This window comes from Solanum pennellii, chromosome 5 (genome assembly GCF_001406875.1).
Source record: "Solanum pennellii chromosome 5, SPENNV200".
NCBI lineage: Eukaryota > Viridiplantae > Streptophyta > Magnoliopsida > Solanales > Solanaceae > Solanum > Solanum pennellii.
Window position 1 is genome coordinate 3852258 of NC_028641.1, and position 22248 is coordinate 3874505.

The 22248-nt window shown below is 38.5% G+C and overlaps 1 protein-coding gene across 5 annotated transcripts; it reads left to right on the plus strand.

The window, feature by feature from the left end:
* The first annotated feature begins 11098 nt into the window (after positions 1-11098).
* Positions 11099-21898, plus strand: LOC107018727. 5 transcript variants are annotated; one of them, XR_003578662.1, is made up of 9 exons: positions 11099-11308; positions 12321-13426; positions 14513-14581; positions 14764-14892; positions 14992-15042; positions 16111-16251; positions 16391-17275; positions 18489-21044; positions 21683-21898. XR_003578662.1 is itself a non-coding variant. In XM_027917316.1 (8 exons), the coding sequence occupies exons 1-7, from the start codon at positions 11152-11154 to the stop codon at positions 17234-17236; spliced, it is 2499 nt and encodes an 832-aa protein (XP_027773117.1). In that variant the 5' UTR covers positions 11099-11151; the 3' UTR covers positions 17237-17275; positions 18489-21418. The 5 variants fall into 5 exon arrangements, 2 of the variants coding, with proteins under 2 accessions (XP_027773117.1, XP_015074773.1); XR_003578664.1 differs by lacking the exon at positions 21683-21898 and having other exon boundaries at positions 18489-18760; positions 18861-21418; XR_003578663.1 differs by lacking the exon at positions 21683-21898 and having other exon boundaries at positions 18489-18550; positions 18647-21418.
* Positions 21899-22248: the final 350 nt, after the last annotated feature.

Here is a 22248-nt window from a genome sequence, read left to right on the forward strand (position 1 = left end):
TTGTTGAGCAAAGTTTGATGTTATGGTATCTTTATGAAGTGGCTAAAGTTTAAATAGTTTCCAAACGTTGCTTAAAGCTTGACTAGTAGTTTAAAAAGTGGCTATTCTATGGGTGTTTTGGGATTACAATTCTAAACGGAGACTTAAACAAATTTAGATTCACATCAAATAAATTTGTCATATAAATCTTTTTACCAAAATGTTTTTCATATCAAGGATCAAATCTTTTAAAATTTCTATATAAAGATAAAAGAATAAAACTAATCTCCCACATATTTTTTTGACACTTTAATTTTTAAAATATTAATCTTAGAATAAGTATTTGATTTAGGAATGCGAATATTAAATCATAATCAAAAGATATAATTCGTAAGTTTCATTATAAATGAATCTCATTTAAACAAATTTAGAATTTCTAATTACATCACATTTAAACAATTATGTGTTTGTATATAAACTAGGTAGAGATTAGCCCGTGCAAGCACGGGCCCAACATGAGCCCAACATAATGGAGATTTAGTTAGAATTGTTCTGTTGAGAATAAGTTATCTAAAATAATTAAATTTCAAAATAAATTATCCTAAAATAAATTATTATATATTTCATCACTATGACAAAAGAAATCTGCAATAAATAAGTCAGCGACTACCTAATATTCCCAACTGAACATAAAATAAAATAATTCGAACATTTTGTCCGGAAATTATTATACATTATACTCACACCAAATGATTCTATAGAGTCTGTTTTATTTAAGAAAAACATATACTAATTGAAAAGTGAACAATGTATTTAAAGTTAGATCCACAGATTTAAAGATTTCTATAAATATTCTATTTACATAATAACACAATGCAATAAATTAAATTGAAGGTCAGCCAGGATGCAGTCTTAATTGTGATCTCCAACTTGCCCTGTTATATAAACAAGGTAGGAAGTTGGTATTTGTAAAAATATAAGATACACAGAAATTCTAGTATATAAAGGAAAGCATATGTAAAAGAACAAGCAAGTTGATCGAAAGATAAAAGGGGCAAGTTAAAACTAAAGAATACATTCAACATGTAAATAAAGACGAAGAAAAATGTGATCAGCTTAGCAGGTGACACCGTAAGTGTTCAAAAGTAAATGAGTTCAACATATAGTTCTTATCGAAAAACTAATAAATAGAAGAACTAATGAAGCTAATACCACGACAACTACAAGTTTGCAATGATGTACCCGTCTTTTCAATAATCAGTACAGTCTAATAATTCATTCCTCACAAAATCTTCTTAAGAAAAACAATTTGGATCAACACTTAAGTAAATAAATGAAAATGTCTTATATATAAGCGGAATGCCCCAGTATTTGACAACATCACGCAGGAAGATCCTGGCAGCCTCCTTGGCTTTGCAGTTAGCCGTGGTGGCGGTGAACGTCGCATATTTGGAGAAGCGATCCACCACGACCATAATTGTTCCGCAGCCCTCCGAGTTTGGCAAACAGGTTATGAAATCCATTGTGACGCTGTCCCAGGGCTTCTCAGCAATGGGCAGCGGCTCCAGCAATCCGCCTGGTACTTTTGTCTCGACTTTGTCCTGTTGGCAGACAAGGCACGTTCGCACATACGCCTCGACGTCATCCCGCATCCGAGGCCAGTAGTATGAAGCTTCCAGTAATGCCAAGGTCCTCTTCTGCCCTGGGTGACCAGCCCAAGCAGAATCGTGGCCTTCTTTCATCAAGGTACGCCGAAGGCTAGCCCACTTCGGGACGTACACACGCCTGCCCGTTGTATATAGCAGGCCGTCTTCCGCCCAAAACTTCTTCGTCTTGCCTTGCTGGGCCAAGGCGAAGAGTTGTTTAGCAATAGGATCATGCAGCAATCCTTCTTTAATGTCATCAACAATTGAGCTGCTGTTTGAGCTCACAATGGTTGCTAGTGAAGTCCGGCGGCTAAGGGCATCAGCCACTACGTTCGCCTTCCCCGGCTTGTACTCCAGGGTAAAGTCAAACTCAGCCAGGAAGTCTTGCCATCGAGCCTGCTTGGCGGACAGCTTCTTTTGGGACTGAAAATAGGTCGTCGCGACGTTGTCCGTCTTGACGACAAAATGTGCTCCCAGCAAGTAGTGGCGCCACATTCTCAGGCAGTGCACCACGGCTGTCATTTCCTTCTCATGCGCTGAATATCTCCGCTCTGCTTCATTCAGTTTCCTGCTCTCATAAGCTATCGGGTGGCCCTCTTGCATTAGGACGCCACCGATGGCGAAGTCAGACGCATCCGTGTGGACTTCAAATGGCTTGGAGAAGTCTGGCAAGGCCAACACGGGCTCTTCCATCACTGCCAACTTCAGCCTCTCAAAGGCAGCTTGGCAAGCTGCCGACCAACTCCAGTCATGGTCCTTCTTCAGCAAGTCTGTGAGAGGAGCTGCTATGGCGGAATAATTGAAGATGAAGCGCCGGTAGTAGTTGGCAAGGCCAAGGAAGGACCTCAATTCTGGTACCTTAGTTGGTGCTTCCCAATTGTTGATAGCAGCTATCTTGTCGCTATCCATCTGAATCTTGCCATGGCTGATAGTGTGCCCAAGGAAACGGACAGTTGGTTGTGCGAAACTGCACTTCTCACGCTTCACATACAGCTCATTGTCGCGCAGGATCTTGAACACCTTGCACAAGTGTTCTACATGGTCTTCCATGTTGTTGCTGTAGACAACGATATCATCCAAGTAAACCACAACAAATTGATCCAAGTAGGAGTGGAACAGTCTGTTCATCAGGGTGCAGAACGTCGCCGGCGCGTTCGTCAACCCAAATGGCATCACCAGCCAATCAAACGCACCATAACGAGTTACACAAGCAGTCTTTGGCTCATCACCTTCGGCAATCCGGACTTGGTGGTAGCCTCTTCTCAAATCCATTTTGGTAAACACCGTCGCCTGTCCCAACCGGTCGAACAAATCTGCAATCAAAGGCACGGGATATTTGTTCTTTACCGTGACCTTGTTGAGGGCCCGGTAGTCAATGCACAACCTCAGCGTCCCGTCCTTCTTTTTCTGGAATAGCACAGGTGCACCAAACGGCGCCTTGGACGGCCGGATGTGTCCAGCATCCAGCAACTCCTTGAGCTGCTTCCTTAACTCCTCCAGCTCCGGGGGCGCCATGCGATAAGGCGTCATGGCAGGCGGCTTTGCCCCTGGAACCAGCTCGATTTGATGATCAACTTCCCTGCGGGGTGGCAGCCGTTGGGGAAGTTCTGTTGGCATAACGTCCTTGTTGCTGCTAACGACGTGCTCAATGCAGGGCGGCAATGGAACTGTCTCATCACAGCTCCCAGCGTCTTCAATCAACGTGGCGAGAAATGTTGGCTCGCCTCACTTGAATCCCTTGATGATTTGCATTGCTGACAAATGCATTCCAGTTTGTGGCACCCGAATAAGGGGTACCACGCAAGACCCTCCAACGTCGCTAATATGCAGCTGGTTGTGACGCGGCGAAATGAAGGCATTGACTTCATACCAAAAGTCAAGTCCTAAGATGACATCAAAAACGTCCATGGGTGCAATTGTAAAATCAGTCTGCCCAACCCATTCTCCCAACTCAATCAGAACTTTAGGCGCGAAGCCATTGACAGTAGTAGGGGTGGCGTTAACGGTCTTCAACTTGGTGTTACTGGCAACATAACTTAGGCCCAATTCCCTTGCCTTCTGCTCAGTCACAAAGTTGTGGGTAGCCCCTGTGTCTACCATGATCCACACGTCGGTGCCGTTCAGCTTGGCATCGACGAACAGTGACTCACGAGGCCTAACGCCAACTGGTTTGGCAGCCAAGGCAGCAATAGAGATGTGGCTGATCAGTGCCATATGGTTGAACATGCCCACGGCCACGTTCTTGCCTTTGTCAGCTCCGCTACTCTGCCCACGTTTCTCACCGGCAGAACTGCCTGCTTGCGCTGCAGCCTTCTCTTGCTGCTTCTCGGCAGCTACCATGGCACTCAGCTTCCTCAAAGATGGGCAGTACCTAGCAGCGTGGGTTGTCTCCCCACAGATGTAACAACCTTCCCGCTGAGGAGCACCCCTCTTGCGGTCTTCATAATTCTTCCGGAAGTTGGAAGGCTGCTCACGAGGGTTGCTTCTCGTGTCACTGCTTCGGTTGGTATTTGGTCTGCTCCGGCCCCTGTTGTTGTTGTCGACTTTGGGAGGAATAGTTTTGCTCCTGTTATCCCTCCCCTTTGCAGCATCACTACGGAAGTCGTTGAGCGACTCCGCCACTACGATTGCCTCATCGACGTCATGCACTTGACGTCTTTGCAGCTCCTGCCTGGCCCAATTCTGAAGGCCATCAAGGAAGTAGAACAGCAAGTCCTCACTCGTCAAACTAGGAATCTGAAGTGTTAACTTCGTGAATTCCTTCACATACTCCCGGATGGATGCAGTCTGTTTTAGCTCCCTCAACCTTCTGCGGGCTTCGTGGACGACGTTCTGGGGATAGAACTGCCGTTTGAGCTCAGTTTTAAACTGCTCCCAATCCTCAATCTGGCAAGCCCCTCTCTCCATATCAGCCTTTTTGCGTCGCCACCACAGCATGGCTGTGTCCGTCAAGTACATTGCCGCTGTCCGGATCTTGGCCGCTTCCGTGTGCATGTCAACATGTTCGAAATAGGACTTCATTTGCCAAATGAAGTTCTCTACGTCCTGAGCACTCCTCTCCCCTCGAAACTCTTTGGGTTTAGGAGCCTCAATCCTGGTTTCTCGAACTGTAACGGGAGGAGCAACTCCCGCCTCGGCAATCTCATCAACCTGCCGTTTTAAAGACTCCACCTCTCGTTGAAGGGCAGAGATGACTTCGTTGAACTTGATTTCAAGGGCTGACAAACCCTCTCTTTGAACATCTTCAAGTTCACCCAAGCTGTTCTTCACCTCGTCCAGCCCTTCAATGGCTACGGACTCGAGGGAACTAAAATTATTTTCCACTACCACAATCCTCCGGTTTACAGGTTCGTTTTGGAGGGAGCTGTTTAGCTTGCTGGGGTCAGAATTGCATTTCTCAACCAGTTTCCACCCTCAGACGGACGGGCAGACGGAGAGAATCAATGCACTATTGGAGTGCTACCTGAGGCACTATGTTAGTGCCAATCAAAAGGACTGGGCAAGGCTGCTAGACACTGCCCAGTTCTCATATAATCTGCAGCGCAGTGAGGCAACGGGGAAGAGTCCATTTGAGTTAGCGACAGGGCAGCAGCCAACAACGCCCCAGTCCTTGCCTGTTGATGCTGGTTTCAAAAGTCCAGGCGCCTATCAGATGGCCAAGGCCTGGGAAGAACAGGTCGACCTTGCACGGTCGTACCTTGACAAGGCTGCCCGAAAAATGAAAAAGTTTGCTGATCGTAGGCGACGTCCGGTGAATTATCAGATTGGAGATAGAGTCATGGTGAAACTGAATCCCCGGCAATTCAAGTCACTGCGAGGTGTGAATCAGAATTTGATTCGCAAGTATGAGGGGCCATTTGAGATTGTTGCCAAGGCTGGCAAAATCTCCTATCGGGTAGACATGCCGCACCATCTGAAGATTCATCCGGTCTTCCACGCAAGCCAATTAAAGCCCTACTTTGAAGACAAAGAGGACAAGGATCGGGGGCAGTCCGAGAGGGCCAGAATTTTCATAACGCCGCCTACTGTAGACAAACAGATTGAGGCGATCATTGATCACCAGCTGGTTCGTGGGAAAGGCTGGAACAACTCAAGTTCGCAATTCCTTGTTCACTGGAAGGGAACGACACCGGAAGAGGCAACTTGGGAGAAGTACGAAGACCTGTGGCAGTTCCTCGACAAGGTCCATCAGTACATGCAGCTATGTGGCGTCGGGGTCGTCGCCAGTTCAGGCGGGGGAGCGTGTCCCGCCCCGCGAGGCGGAACATTAAATTCCGTCAATTCCAAAAACGCAGCAGCACTTCCTCAAAGCTTGGAGGGTCCCAAATGCCTTGTCACACTGCCTCCCCAAATGCTGGAGGTTGCTTGCCAACATGGAGAAAACAGGCCATGCTCAACAGGACAGCCAAGGGGTGAAGGACAAAATTCTGTGCAAGCCATCTGCCATGTGGCAGTAAAGCTGTAAAGACAAAGCTGCCTCTTTTCCAGCCACACAGAATCTGCCACTTGTAGCTCTTATTTTGAATATTTGCCCAAAACGTTTTTGGCTCACTTTTGGAGCCTTTGTATAGTGTAGAAGTTGCCATTCAGATAGATAGTTAGAAAATACTCTCCCTCTTACTTTGTAAAAGCTCTTGGAAGCTCTCTCTTGGAAAATATTGGAAAATTGGCCTTGCTGCCTCCCAAACTTGGCTTCCTTTCTTGTTTCATTTTCTGTTTTGTGGCTTTGCTTGTGGACTCTTGCTTTAGATTCTTTGGGCGTTTGGTTGGACTGAAGTTTAGGAGAGCCGTGCAAGCCTTCTCGACTGTCCTTCACGGTGTTGAAAAATTCACCCCGTGACAAGTTGCTCTAAGCAAGTTTTGTCGATTATAACTTGAAGAGGTCAACATCACATTGGTTACATTAGAATATAAACCTCAAGTATACGTTGTCCTTGGTAATGTTATTTCAACTTCTGTTTTGTAGCATCCCTCAAATTCAACAATTCACTAAGTATCAAAAAATAATTCACATATCAACTTAAAAGTTATTTTCTTGTTATCTCTTTTTTTTTTCTCCTTTTAGATGGTGCTAAACTTTATAAATTGAACTTGGACAAGGAGAAAAAGAAAGAGAACAAGTGATAATTGTAATCCCATGTAGCAGTAGCAGTGACAATGACAATAAAAGTAACACTAAAAAAGTAGTAGAAAAAGCTCTTACCTGTAAATACTTTCCTCAAATGAGTCTCATGCAATGGGAACTTAGATTATAGAACACAAAACAAAAAATCAAAAGAATAAAAAAAATAAAGTAAAAGCTTCATCCTAGTATTATTAAAAGAAACACACTAAAGCACTTCCCANCAGCTTTCCCAGTGGATATTATAAAGAATATATATTGCTTTCTTCCATGAAAATTGGTTTTTCATATTTTGAATGAAGGAAAAAAGAATCAGATCACCCTACAACTCAAATTGGTAAGTTTTCAACCTTTCTTCTTAAGTTTCTCCCCAAAACTGATGGCTTTGTGTGCTTATGATTCTAAGACTGAAGAGATCTTTTGCCAATACAATGTGGATGCTCTTTTCCAGTTGAGCCTGTTTGATTCCACCTCGTCTTAATCCTTTGGAAATTTACCCTGTATTATCACTACATACACAATTCTCTAAACGAGCTAGTTGTTAAATAATCATTCTTAGTCCACATCGTCGAGATCAAATATCAGAGAAAAGACTACAATTTGAAACTCTACTATATATTTACAAGCTCCCTAATAAAGAGTAATCAAGATTTATCTTCAGTTCTGCTGATAGCAAAATTTTCAGATAACTGATTAGTGATTAGTGTATCATTGTTGATGAATACGTCTTTTTACGCTTTTTATTTTAAAATATTGTGCGCGGAAAGGGAATTAAAGGAGAAGAAACACAATAATTTTTCCATGTATTACACTGTTTATTAGCTAGTCAGTACAAATCTAGAGTATTGTAATCTTCTAGGTAGTTTCTTTCTATCTATTTATCCAAGCTTCCGTTCTGAAATTTTATAACAAAGTGAAATGCAATAGCTATGGTTTGATGAAGCAATCTATGTTAGCATTTCATTGATTTGTCGAATATAGATTGTATGTTTATTGCTTGGTTTGTTGGCTGACATTTGTACAAAATGTTTAGACCAACTCTTTTTGAGTTGTTCATTTTATTTATTTCAATACGACCAATAACTATAGGGAATACATGCTGAGCTTGGAAATAACATCATATTTACTTACGGAACTACTCCAAGACATGGTCAAACAGATCGGGAATTTTGATTATTGTTGCCAAGGCTGCGCACTTTCTCCACACAAGCGTAATCCCTCCTTCATTTAGTAGTAGTGTGAAGACAGATAGTATATTATTTGATTAGCATCAAATTGAAAAACTCAATGGTTATGTAATGTCAATCCATATGGAAGATAGTGAAAAACTTGAGGTATGTTGAAATGGTATTGATAAGATGAAGGGTAAGGGTAAAGTTTGAATACACTACACCCTCCCTAAACCCCACTTATAGTATTACACTTGATTGTTGCTGTTTTAGGAGAAAAGGAAATGATACCATCTAATGGGAACCTATTTAATTTTGTATTATCCTTTTAGCCTCTTAAAGTCTTATTGAAGTGCATAGGTCTCTTCTTTTGACTTCTGAAAACTTTCCTTTTAACTAATCTTTTATAACTAATCTTTTATCGTATGGAATACTCATTGTTGCATTCCATTTTAACAATACATTGCACTTCCTATAAAGATCAATATTCCTTTTTCAGAAATCTGAAGGTTGAGAAAAATATGATTGGACGAAAACAAATGAAATCAATTTTGATGATTCCATAAGAGATATCCAATAGCTACCAAATTGGTCAAAAGTAGTTGAAACTACTACTCATCCACAAAAGCTAGAGGTTGAAGCCATGCTAATGGCAGTGTCATGATACTCTACTGCAATCCAAGGCACAAGAATAGTCTTTAAGGTTATTGATTTTAAACATCTTCATTCAATAGATTGGAATAACTTCCACATTTTTTAATACATATGACCAGAATTAACTAAAATGAAACTAAAGATAGAACTTGAGCTTTAGAGAGTCAGACACGAGTTAAAATAACAATTTTCTCCAAGATTTTTAACTTTTAACACTTTAACATAGTCAAGACTCAACATCTCTAATACTGGAGAAATTATTTGTTTCTTATACCGTGCACAGAGTAAAATAAGTTCACAGCGACACATTAAAATAATGATAATTAACCAAACAATTTTCTACANTGGTTTGATGAAGCAATCTATGTTAGCATTTCATTGATTTGTCGAATATAGATTGTATGTTTATTGCTTGGTTTGTTGGCTGACATTTGTACAAAATGTTTAGACCAACTCTTTTTGAGTTGTTCATTTTATTTATTTCAATACGACCAATAACTATAGGGAATACATGCTGAGCTTAGAAATAACATCATATTTACTTGCGGAACTACTCCAAGACATGGTCAAACAGATCGGGAATTTTGATTATTGTTGCCAACTTTCTCCACACAAGCGTAATCCCTCCTTCATTTAGTAGTAGTGTGAAGACAGATAGTATATTATTTGATTAGCATCAAATTGAAAAACTCAATGGTTATGTAATGTCAATCCATATGGAAGATAGTGAAAAACTTGAGGTATGTTGAAATGGTATTGATAAGATGAAGGGTAAGGGTAAAGTTTGAATACACTACACCCTCCCTAAACCCCACTTATAGTATTACACTTGATTGTTGCTGTTTTAGGAGAAAAGGAAATGATACCATCTAATGGGAACCTATTTAATTTTGTATTATCCTTTTAGCCTCTTAAAGTCTTATTGAAGTGCATAGGTCTCTTCTTTTGACTTCTGAAAACTTTCCTTTTAACTAATCTTTTATAACTAATCTTTTATCGTATGGAATACTCATTGTTGCATTCCATTTTAACAATACATTGCACTTCCTATAAAGATCAATATTCCTTTTTCAGAAATCTGAAGGTTGAGAAAAATATGATTGGACGAAAACAAATGAAATCAATTTTGATGATTCCATAAGAGATATCCAATAGCTACCAAATAGGTCAAAAGTAGTTGAAACTACTACTCAGCCACAAAAGCTAGAGGTTGAAGCCATGCTAATGGCAGTGTCATGATACTCTACTGCAATCCAAGGCACAAGAATAGTCTTTAAGGTTATTGATTTTAATCATCTTCATTCAATAGATTGGAATAACTTCCACATTTTTTAATACATATGACCAGAATTAACTAAAATGAAACTAAAGATAGAACTTGAGCTTTAGAGAGTCAGACACGAGTTAAAATAACAATTTTCTCCAAGATTTTTAACTTTTAACACTTTAACATAGTCAAGACTCAACATCTCTAATACTGGAGAAATTATTTGTTTCTTATACCGTGCACAGAGTAAAATAAGTTCACAGCGACACATTAAAATAATGATAATTAACCAAACAATTTTCTACAAAACTCAATAAAGATGGATAAAACAGATGCATGATTCGACAGACCTACCTGTAGCTGAAATTCCGGTAAAGGTAATTGTAGCTGCCCTTAACTTCAATTTGTGCAATCTACAACAACAACAGGGTGATTTTTATCTCAATGTTTGCCCTAATTCAAGTTCTTACCAACATAAAAATCAAAATTTCATGAACCCAAAAATTAGAGTTGACAGATACGTAAGTAGGAACTCTCATCTATATGCACAAACACAATTCAATGAAAAAATTGAGAACAAACAGAAAAAAACAACCGAGGGAAAAAAGTACCTTAATGCTCTAAACAACGACGTCATCTCTGCACACAAACTGTTTGATAAAACTCCTCACCGAACCATTTACCTCTGGAACTCCTTAATTCGAGGTTATGCTAGAGCCCACAAATTTAGAAATGCATTTTCGCTGTTTAATGATGTGCTTCATTCTGAAATAATGCCTGATAACTTCACTTATGCATGCCTTGTAAAAGCTAGCTCTGAGAATTTTGATTTGCACAGCTTAAGAGTATTACATGGAGGGGTTGTTCTATCTGGGTTGCAGTTGGACTTTATCTGTAGAGATTTCCGTGAAAGCTTATAGGGATAAAGCTCAAGAATGGAAGCCACGTATAAGAAAAATTGGATGACCACACAGACACGTGGAAACAAAATAGAACTGTATGGAGATGAAACAGACATGTTGATTAAGCTCTTTCTAATATAAGAGAAAAATATATTCCTTTTGCTCAAGCACTTACCTTCATTAACAATAGAACAACATAAAAATTAACAAATTCAATTAGACTTGATCCAACTAATTTAAGGTAAATAACTCAATATTTAATTAAATATATCATTTTAATTTTTCTTTTTGCAGAATAATATTATTACTCTTTAAATATTTAAAATATATAGTTTTACAGAAACTTGGCTCATAGTATATAAATTTGTCAGAACGGCGCAACATCAGCGCGCCTGTGTGTTTTTGATCAACAATGGAGAATTCGCAAATCGTTGCCCTAAAACCCTTGCAAAACCTCTATCCTTTACCTCCTCGCCGCCGGCTACTCATGAGCAAAACCTACAGTACACTACTCCAGATTCTATCTGATTGTCGCAGCACCGACTCAACCACTGATAAACAAAAACTAGGTAATTTGCTTAAATTTTATCTTATTGGCGTGAATTAGCAGAAAATGGGAACTTAAAGTATGAATTTATATGCTTATTTATCCAATTTGAGATGACGATAGATTGGAATGACCAATATTGATGTATGGAGCAGAGTGGTAGTGGAGATGAGCATGTTCAAATGGATGTATGAACATACTCAGAGAATAGGTATGATTACGAATGAAATTATTCATGAGAAGACAATAGGAGGGAAGTGAGGTTGAGATTGAGATGGTTCAGACACGTGAGGAGGAGGTGTGAGATATTGGTTGTAGCAGGAGTTTGAAGAGGTGGAGGTGGTTAGATAAAACTGACACAACTTCAGCATGATTGAGGACATGACCTTAATTAGGAAGATACAGAGGTCAAGGATTAGAAGAGAGTTATTAGGTAGTCGAGAGTTGTCCCACTTTGTGTGGGAGAGTCTACACTTTTCCTCTAAGCAGTGGTATTCATTTATTGTGTTGTTCCTATTTTTCAATAATGTATTACTATCTGCAGCTATAGTTGTTTTATATTTTGCTATTTTGGTGCCTTACATTCCTGCATTGAATACTTCTCTTTTGAGCCGAAGGTCTACTCGGAAACAACCTCTCTACCTCACAAAGGTAGAGGTAAGGTCTGCATACATCGTTGCCTTCCTAGACTCCACTTGTGGGATCACATTGGGTATGTTGTTGTTGACAGAATGGAATGACCTGTTACATCTATTAATTTGTTCCAGTTTTAATTGTTGTTTGTCTTAGATTCTGTGTGTAAGTATCTTTTTCCCCCTTTTGGTATATTACATGCAACAAATGTATCTCAATGTGTGTTATTGTGATGTTAGATATGCTTCCGATAATCGTATATTACACATGTACAATGTATAAACACAATGATGGTTCCCACTCTAGTTTAGAATTACAGCTCGACTTCAATCTATGAAGAAACTAAGTAAGATTATAGTTATATTAGCATGTTGGTGTTGACGAAGCCATTTAATTTACAGATGACAATGACAGCAGTAAACTGGGAAAAGAAAATGAAGTCGGTAAATCAGTTGATCATCATCTCATCAGGTCTGAGAATTTGTTAGGTACTGGTCCTGCTCATAACGAGTCTAACAATCTGGTAGTGCAACCGGGTTCTGGTGATAGAAATGAAGGGAACTCTCGTTATGGATATGGAGATTTTACTCGTGCACGAATGCAAGTAGATTCAGATCTGTCAAATCATACAAGTAATGCAGTAGAAGGAGATAGAGGTGATTTCATAACAAACGATATCATTGATACGAATGGTTTGGTACACAAAACTCTTGGTTGTAACTATCAAATGGTCAAGGAACCTGGGAATAGGTGTAGCACTCATGAATCGGAGGTGAAGGAGCCTGATCTTATCAGACCGGTAGAATTGGACAAAGACTCCAGTATTGATGATGTCAGTGCAGCAATAGAATCATGTTTTGGTGCGGATGCAATTGCTGATTTATCTCAACCTGCAGAGTTCTCTGGAGAGAAAATGGATGTTTCTGAGACACATTTGTCGGAAGAAATGAAGCATGGATTGCGTGTAAAAGAGGTGGAGTTGGAAACATTGATATCTTCTGCTGGAGCAGCAGAATCGTCTGTCCATGTTCCTATGGGTGAAGAGATGGAGGAAGGGGAAGCTTTTGAAGATTTTATGGTTTTTGATGAATCAGATTATGACATTCTTAAACGTATTGAAAATGAGAAGAAGGATGGAGCAGATGAGTCTCCTGCTGACATTTCCGGTAGAGAAGAGTTTGCTTTTGATGTTCATGTTGATGCACCACAGAGGAAGGATGCTTATGCCTCTTCGTCCATTGATGCAGTTGATGAGGATAACACCTTTGTTGGGGGAGAGTTCGTAAGAAAGTTTAGTGAAGAGCCGCAAGATAATGTGGAAAAGGTTTTCCGCTCAAAGGATGTCGAGACCAGAAAGGTTTGTGTGTATGACACCATTTTGGATAGTGAAAATGATGCTAAGCAAGTTGGTGGAGACATGAAGTTAGATCATCCTGCTGGTTCTCAATTTGACTCAACCTCCGGTGTAAATGCAAAAAAAAGAAAACACTCAAAAGTTGCTGCTGAGGTATGATCACATCCTCGATTTGTTAGCACTTAATTTATGTTCTACTTATTTGAACTATGTGCTACTTTCAAGTCTGTACTGGTTAATTCGTTTTTGTTTTCAGTTTCCCAGTGTTAGGATTCAATAGGTGATTCCCTCCTTAGAAGTATTCTGACTTCTTCGGGCGATAGTTCTTCTTTACTTCACCATAAATGCCTGTCTTCTCTTGTAGAATCAGCTGAAAAGTTGTTAGTTTACGGCTAGTAAAGAATCTGTCCAGCTATCTTGCTTGTCTTGGACTTGGTACATTCTCATGCATCCATAAAACTATTTCCACTCTGCTATTGAACATAATTCACTTGCTGTTTCAGAGAGTGGAACTTCATGTATGCCCATCTGAACTTTTTGTGTGAACCTTTGATCGATGTCATAAATGCATAAAGTGTCCAGACCTTTTACCATGCTTACTGACTATTATCAAAATCATCCAGAATTGACTATAATGCATTCTCCTCCTCCCCCCCTCCAGAAAAGGAGGAAATGGTGTAAGGACTTTAGTAGGTTTCTGAAGTTACTGATGCTGCATGTGCGTACTTTGTATGTGGTGCATTATCTAAAGTTACTGACACCACATCTGCATACTTCGAATATAGTTGATTATTTGATTTCCTTGCTTGACCGGTGGATGGAAGGAATTGGACAAAGTAGAAATTGGATTTCTGTTATTGAAGTTTTTCATAATATCAGTCTTCTAATGAAACATTTATTTGATAAGGTAAAGTTTCATTGACGAAGGTACCAAGATGGTACAGTAAGTCTGTTACAGTGCTCCACCTGCAGATAAAATACTTTCTACAAGTCACTTAACTCCTCCAGAAATACATGTATTGATACAAACTTTCCACAATACTGTTACACCAGAAATGTAAAATTTACAAACGTCTATCTTTAATGTTGAACATTCAAAGTCATGTTTGTGTTTGCAAGTCAGTATGATAATATAGATGGATAAAGTATAGTTTCCAATTTGTTAGACATGAGTCTCACTTTCTATGTTTTCATCAGCTGCGAATATTGTTATATTTGATTCTATTCATCTTGTGACAGAATGAGAATGTTGGTAAAAATGAAAAGAAGCGAGGTCCTTTAACCAAGGAAAGCAAAGCAAGGAAAAAGGTGCACCATCTCGTTCTCTCTTCCTTTTCATTCATTTGTAAATGAGTTTATCATCCCTTTACTGAATGCGGATGTTAAATCTGGAAGAATGATATGCTTATTCTCAGATTTATAGGATCAAATTATTCATTCTTTCTTATGTCTCTACTCTCTATTTACAAAGGAACTTAAATATTTTGTAGGCCAAGCAGAGAATTAAACGAGCTGAAGAGAGAATAAAGCTTGGAGTTAAAAGGCTGAAGCTTCCACCAGTGGTGAAACCAAAAGTCGTGAAATATTGCCGCCATTATCTCAAGGGAAGATGCTTAGAGGTAATCCAGAATCGTGTAATATAGGGTAAGATGATTTAGCAAATCTTTCAATGTTTTGGGGATTTGGGGATCTGACTTTCTTCATTTACCTTCTGACAGGGTGAGGCGTGTAAATTTTCTCATGATACCATCCCCTTGACAAAGTCAAAGGTCTGTTTTTGCTGCTTTTATTTTATATATTTATTATACCATTTTGTTGCAAGCTTTTGGCAATGCTAGGAGATTTGAAGTCCTGCTGTGATGCTACTGCTTACCTTACTTTCGAATTGGAGTGGGTATAGTCTATTTGAAATAGCAGCCCGTGAGTTTGGATGTTTACTAGCCATTCCAATCATCGCCATATTCTGAACTCTTATTTGTTTTTGATAAATTTGTCACGAGACAGAGAACTTGAAATGATCATGCAGGTCTACCCTATAAAAGTTATAGCTGCTCCCTTCAGTTTGGAACTAACAACTTAAGTTGGGGGTTGGGAGAGGGGGGGGGGGCTTACTATGTACACATATTCCACATTTTCGGCTATGCTTTAAATTATATATGTTGTATCGTTTGTGTTGATTAAAATTAGTTTGTCTAGTATTAATACATGTCAATTTCAGATTGTAGAGCTAGATCTGAGCGATCTAAGTATCTATTTTGTGTCTACTACTCCCTCCGTCCCGTATTAGTTGATCATCTTACCAAAAATAGTTGTCTCATATTAGTTGATCACCTTACTAAATCAGTAAAACATTAATTAAAATTTTCCAATATTACCCTTGTAATTAATTCTTTTTGAAAGTGTTAACATTTATTTGTACAATTTCCAAGAAGTTTTTTGAGAGGTGAATTAGTAAAATTATCTTCTTATTATGATTTCTTAATATGTGTGTAAAAAGGAAAAAGATCAACTAATATGGGATGGAGGGAGTATATGCTTAAGATTCTTATTAAGAAAGCAACTCACCAAGGCATAAAATGTTTGCAGCAGTTTTGAGGCTACTGTCTCTTTTTATAATGTTCAAGAAAAATCTTGCTTGCTGTTTCAAGTTTCATTTCATGATTTTTGATTTGTAGCACTGTCAAATTGTTCAGAAAATGACAAAATTTTAATATCTCTTTTACTTCAAAAGTATCCTCCGTTACTTTTACAAGTATTTGTTTCTATCATGTAGCATAACATCCATGCTTCTACCTTTATTCTGGCTTCTAACGTTTGTAAAGATCTTTCCTCCTCAGCCATGTTGTCATTTTGCACGTCAGTCTTGCATGAAAGGCGATGACTGCCCGTTTGATCATCAACTCTCCAAGTATCCGTGCGATAAATATGCTTCCCAAGGGTTCTGCAATAGAGGTTCTGGTTGTTTATTTTCACATGAGGTATCATCCTTCCTGCAATTCAACTTTTTAACTTCTCTAACTTTCAGTTGTGCACAATTTTTTATTTTCTTACATCTTTGGAGGTTTTTCCTCTTCTATATCAAGATATTTAACTTCTTATGTCTCTGGCATATATCAGGTAACAACTGTTAAGACAGAGGCAGTTACAAGTCCTATTGCTTCAAACTCTTTGGTCCAAGTAAACACAAATGAAATGTCACATAAAGACGTTAACTCCACATCTAGTTCAGCTGGGCTTGTTCCCCGTAATAGCACTGAGCGAACTGTATTGGAGCACGTGCGAAAGCCAGCTGCATCAACACCCAAAGGTATCACATTCTTATCTCATGGGAAGTCTTTGCAAGGTGATGCCAGAAAGCATGAAGAAGTTGGTTTACCCTCCAAAGCAAATGGTGTTGACAATATTCAGAAACCGAATGGATTTATGAAAGGCGCATCTACGAGGACACCACAAGGAATGAACTTCTTGTCCTTTGGCCGAGCACCTTCAGCTGAGCCTAGTGGTGACACATTGTCAGGCATGCTTAATATGGATTATGGAGTTGATAAATTGCAATTGGTAGACATGAAAGCCAAGTTAGGGAGCATCAATCAAATGTCGATTAGAACCCCTCCTGGTTCTGTACCTCGGGGTGTAAACTTCCTGTCAGTTGACAAAGCAGTAGAAGATAGATCAGATCATATTGAGTGTTACAGTGCTTCATCACTCATTCAGAGACAAAGTGCACCAAATACAACTTCCAGCAAAATGCCGTTTAGACAGTTGAGTTCTATATTTCCAGCTGGGCAGTCCTTAATCCAGTCCGCACAAAAGTGCAATGCAGAAATTGCCAGCTCCCCGAAGGCACCGTTCCTTGCAAATACACCAAGCTCGATTCAAAAGGCTCTTCAGTCAACTTTAGCATTTGCGGCCAAGTTTGACTTGGGAGTCAAGTGTGGAATGTCCAATAGTTCCCGACATTAGTTCCATAATCAATGCTAAGGCTGGAAGTTCAAAGAATAGGTGAAGGAATTTAACGGCCTTCAATTGTGGTTATGAAAGCATGCTCATGCTTAATATGTTATGAAGGCAGTCTGTATGTTTGAGTAATGAAGTTGTCAGTTGGTTTTTTCCTTACCCTTTCATATGAGAAATGAGTTTGTTTAAAAACCATAAAACAACAAATACATTCTCTCGTCTTGAAGATATGACAAACTGAGCTAAAAACAATAGTTTTATGGTCTGCTATTTGTTGACATGTCTAATTTATCTTTTATGCTATATTAATTTCTTGTGAAAGTAAATAAAGTAAGTTCTAATGCTTGTTGAATTGAAAGGCTGGCTGCAGTGGTGGAGCTAACAGCAAGGAAGGAAGCGGGTTCAATTGAATACCCTTCGTCTGTAAATTACAGTAAAAATATACATGTTCTTATGTATAAATAACTGTTGAATCTCTTAACATAAAAGAACTTTCTGGGTATAGTATTTTTTTAATTTCTATGAATTCCTTTGTTAGAGTTCCTGGCCCCAGCAATTGGTTAGCTGAACTGGTTAGTATTTTTTCCCCTGCTTTAGGCCCTATATAATGCTCATTACTAGTTGACAAAATAGTCTTTAGTTCATCTTGTCCCTCTTAATGAATTCTAGATGTAGAAATTGTAACTTCCATCTTGTTTCTTTGGACCCTGCTAAATATTTAGCACATTTAGGTGTATTAAGAGGCATGGAGATGATGATACAGACACTAGTCCCCAGGTCTTTCAGTGTCACCAATATGTCCAGGACCTCTTTGTCGCCAGTTTTGGAAAGATGGAAACTATGATTCTGGGTTTATTTCAAGCCGTCCTCTAAAAATTCTTCTTTTAAGATGCTTTGATGACTTAAAATATTCTGTAAATGATGAGTTCAGGCAGTGATGCCTATTGCTTTTAAATTATTTGAAGTGATACTTTTGCCTATTTTCTTCCTTCTACTTCCAGTCAAAACATGTATCTGTACCAAGGACATGACCTTAGGTAGAAAGTTGTGGAGGGCACGGATTAGGGTAGAACGTTGTAGGTGGGAGTGTTTTGTCTAATTGTTGTCCATAGTAGTAGTTGTAGTATTACACTTGTAGTTTTTTATCCTTTGATTTCTGTTGCTATTTGTTGTTTCTTGTACTTCGACTGTCGTATGTTCTGTTGCAGTACTGTTCTGTTACTATTTATTTCTTATACTTCCATTATTTCTTCTTCAGAATTGTTTTTTCTTCTGAGCTGGTGGTCTATCGGAAACAACCTCTCTGCCTCTAAGATAGGGGTAAGGTCTGCATACACTCTTACCTTCCCAAACCCCACTTGATTTCTTGCAACTATTTTTCTAATGTGGCCAAATTTGGAATCTCTGTCCCTGTAGCCCTGTCTTTTGAGAAAACTGTAAGCGTATTTGCAAGTAAAAGGGCTTTTATAGCTGGTGTAGCTGATGATACTGGATATCAGTGGGCTATTACTAAGTCCCTGGATGCTGCAGGTGCCATAATTCTAGTTGGAACCTGAGTGCCAGTAATTGAAATTTACAATTCCTTGTGGTATATCTTCACATGTTTTAACGCTTTTGCCTTTCTTTCCAGGCCTTGAACATTTTTTAAAACAAGTCTGCAATGGGGGTAGTTTGATAATCACGGGTATTAGAGTCTAAATACATCTTTGTCAGTTTGCCAGATGACTCTTTGATGGAGATTTCAAAAGTACACCTGAGGGTGTAATTTTAAAGCATATGGTTGTGTGATTTCTATTTTCTGTTTCGATTGCATTATCCTATAACTGTTTTTTCCTCGCCATGCAGATTAAAGTAAGTAAGCGTTACACTGGTTCTTCTAAGTTGACAGTTTTGGTATGTAGTTCTCCACATTCACACTTTTGTGCATGCTGGACACAATGAGTAAAACTCAAACAGGGTTGTGCACACTAAAGAGCCAGAATGTATAATAAGTAAAGCATGCATCTTGATTGTTCTTGAGGTACCTTTTCAGGGCATGATTCTGCATACTGAGCCGTGGATCTATTGGAAACAGCCTCTCTACCTTTGAGAATAGGGTTAAGGTCAGCGTACACTCTAATTCTGCATACTGAGCCGAGGGTCTACCGGAAAACCTCTCTACCTTTGAGGTAGGGTAAGGTCTGTACATTCTACCCTCCCAAACCCACTTTGTGGGAGTACCATGGGCATGTTGTTGTTGCTGTTCTGCATACTGAAAGCAATTGAATAAACCTTTCTTTAAAATCCAGTGTATCTATCAATCACATCTTCCTTGTGGTTGTTGTAGTGGACAAAATAGCATGTGCCTGACATGTATATATCATACTAAAAGCCCCAAAGTGTAGACCCTTCTGCTTCAAGGTTAAAAGCCCGTCTCTGACTCCTCATACGGTCTGTCCCCTGACAACCCTCTCACAAAATGAACAACCATTACATACATAAGAACTCCATGATCCACACAATCATTCTGGGCTTCCTACGAAACAGCACGTGGGCCACCTCTTTCTAAGTGTCTAACCCATGATAACATCCAACTGAACCCCAGGACTGGATTGTGGGGATAGAATCCCCACGGACTCCTCAACCACCTCCGTTGTATTTTGGTTGCATAACCAGGAATTAAAACGGTCATATTAACACCCACAATTCCTCAATAGAGACCCCACTAGGATTGGATTCACAAATAGCAAATCTGCCCGTACGAAACAAAGCTCATGATCAAACATTAGACTCATGCTTCATACGATCCATACTGTCACAAATCGCAAGACATACAGTTTCATCTCCTTTAGATACATTCTGCCATATCTCTTAACTCAAAATTTTCTTGATACATATCACTGTATTAAGGAAGCGTTGTATGATCATGGATACTGAGTAAATAAAGTCATGGGCTCTCTCTGTATATATTTACTTGTTCTATATATCTATTATTTCAATTTCTTAACTATATGGCCATATAGAAATTTCCTTCTACAGTAATGAGCCTGGCTCGACACGTTATATTTTCACTCTTTCATGTTACTGAACTATGTATATTTTCCTGCTTCAGATACTTCCTTTTTGAACCGAGGGTCTATCGGAAACAATCTCTTCTACCTCACAAAGATAGGAGAGGTTTGATTTGTGTGCTCTTAACCTTCTTTGCTGATTAACAATAATAGTGAAATGAGGATTTGATTATTTTTACAAGGTATGCTCCACAATGTGCTATGTTTTATTTTCCTTTCTGTGTGAATTAAAATTAGTTTTGTGTAGCATCTGACTTTCTGAGTATCTATTTTCTGTCTACAAAATAGATCATACTCATTTCATTTCTCTTTCTCAAACAAATTAATGATGATATAAGAAAAGGGTGGGGATTAGAGAAGAAGGTGCCGTAGGTAATTGAGTGTTGTCTCACTTTACGTGGGAGATAAAGGGGGTTAGCTCCATCTCTTCTCAGCTTATTAATAGTAGAATTTTGCAATCACGTAGTTTCTTAGTGTTTTACCCTCGGTCGTTTCCTTTTCTTGGTATCCTGATATTCTGTTGTCTTATTTTCTTGCAATAATGCTTTGAGTACCTTCTCTTTGAGCCGAGAGTTCATCAGAAACAACCTCTATCCTCCACAAGGGTAAGGTATGCGCACATCTTAGTGTTTTACTTTCGGTTGGTTTCTTTTCTTGATATCCTGATATTTTGTTGTCTTATTTTCTTGCAATAATGCTTTGAATATCTTTTCTTTTGAGCCGAGAGTTCATCAGAAACAACCTCTATCCTCCACAAGGGTAAGGTATGCGCATATCTTATCTTATCCGACTATATTTTTGTAATTACAGTGTTGTAAAATAAAAGGGGTGGGGTAACAGAAATAATTTGACTACCTTGTCAGCCACCTTTGGCTAATTTTGCTCGTCTTTCTCAAATAATTTCTTAATAAATATATGTATTTAGTATAATGAGTATTAGTAGTCTATAAGCATTTGAAAATAACAACTTTGTAATTTTATTAAAGGTGATGTGACCTGCTGATAAGCTAGTTTTAGCTAATTTCTACCTCACGCAACTATATCACTTATTTAAGTCATAAGTTGCTAAATAATTCCAAGTATATTCATCACATGAAATAAACCAAAAGCACCACTATCATCTTGCATCACCAAAAAACTATCAAAAATATTTTGGAGGGTAACTAAACTATGTAAATAAATGAAATCAAAATTTGAAGTTCATGAGGTCTTAACTTGCCTTCAAAACTGATGTTAATAAATATCTTCTTCGATTTTCAATTCACTTATTTTCAACCTATCTTTTCCAATATAAAAGCAATAAAATCACTTGTAGATTTGGTCTATATATGTATTTTTTAATCCTTAATACGAGTGCTAATTCTTTCATTAATTTATTTTTTTAAATTTGTCAAACGTGCAGCTGTTGCTTAATATGTTGGGAGTATGAGATTCTTTGTCTTTATTGGAACTGGTCAACTTGATAATGTCTTAGTTGTAAACACAAAAAAACAGCCATAACCCATTTGACTTTATTGCTTTTGTTTGAAATTCCTATGGAAACACACACCTGATTTGTCTTTTGACTTCAACACCCACAATTATTACCTTTCTTAAAAGTATATATTTTCTTCTGACATGAAATTTGAAAATAAACTAGAAATTTAAAACATATTTTATCACTATTTCTTCACTCATTATATATTATTTTTTCTTTGAGTCGTTGATACGTAAGAAACAGTTTTTCTACCTGAAGATAGGAGTAAATTTGTGTACATACTATCATTTTCAAACTTTACTTGTTGGTTTATATTGAATGTCATGTTATTGTAATGGCATAAATTATGTGGTCTATTGAAAATATTTTCTTAGTTTGGTGTTCATCTTATTCTCTTCAAATACTCTCGTGAGGTTATAAAAAAAGTATTTATTGTTGTTATCTATAACATATTATGACATTGTTAAACTCGTGTTTTAAGTCTATCATAA

Bases quoted from the DNA above. Each gene is read 5' to 3' on its own strand.
- LOC107018727 (XM_027917316.1), top strand. From the start codon at position 11,152: ATGGAGAATTCGCAAATCGTTGCCCTAAAACCCTTGCAAAACCTCTAT. The intron at 11,309-12,320 runs GTAATTTGCTTA...TTTAATTTACAG, and splicing joins CACTGATAAACAAAAACTAG to ATGACAATGACAGCAGTAAA. The intron at 14,893-14,991 runs GTAATCCAGAAT...ACCTTCTGACAG, and splicing joins TCAAGGGAAGATGCTTAGAG to GGTGAGGCGTGTAAATTTTC.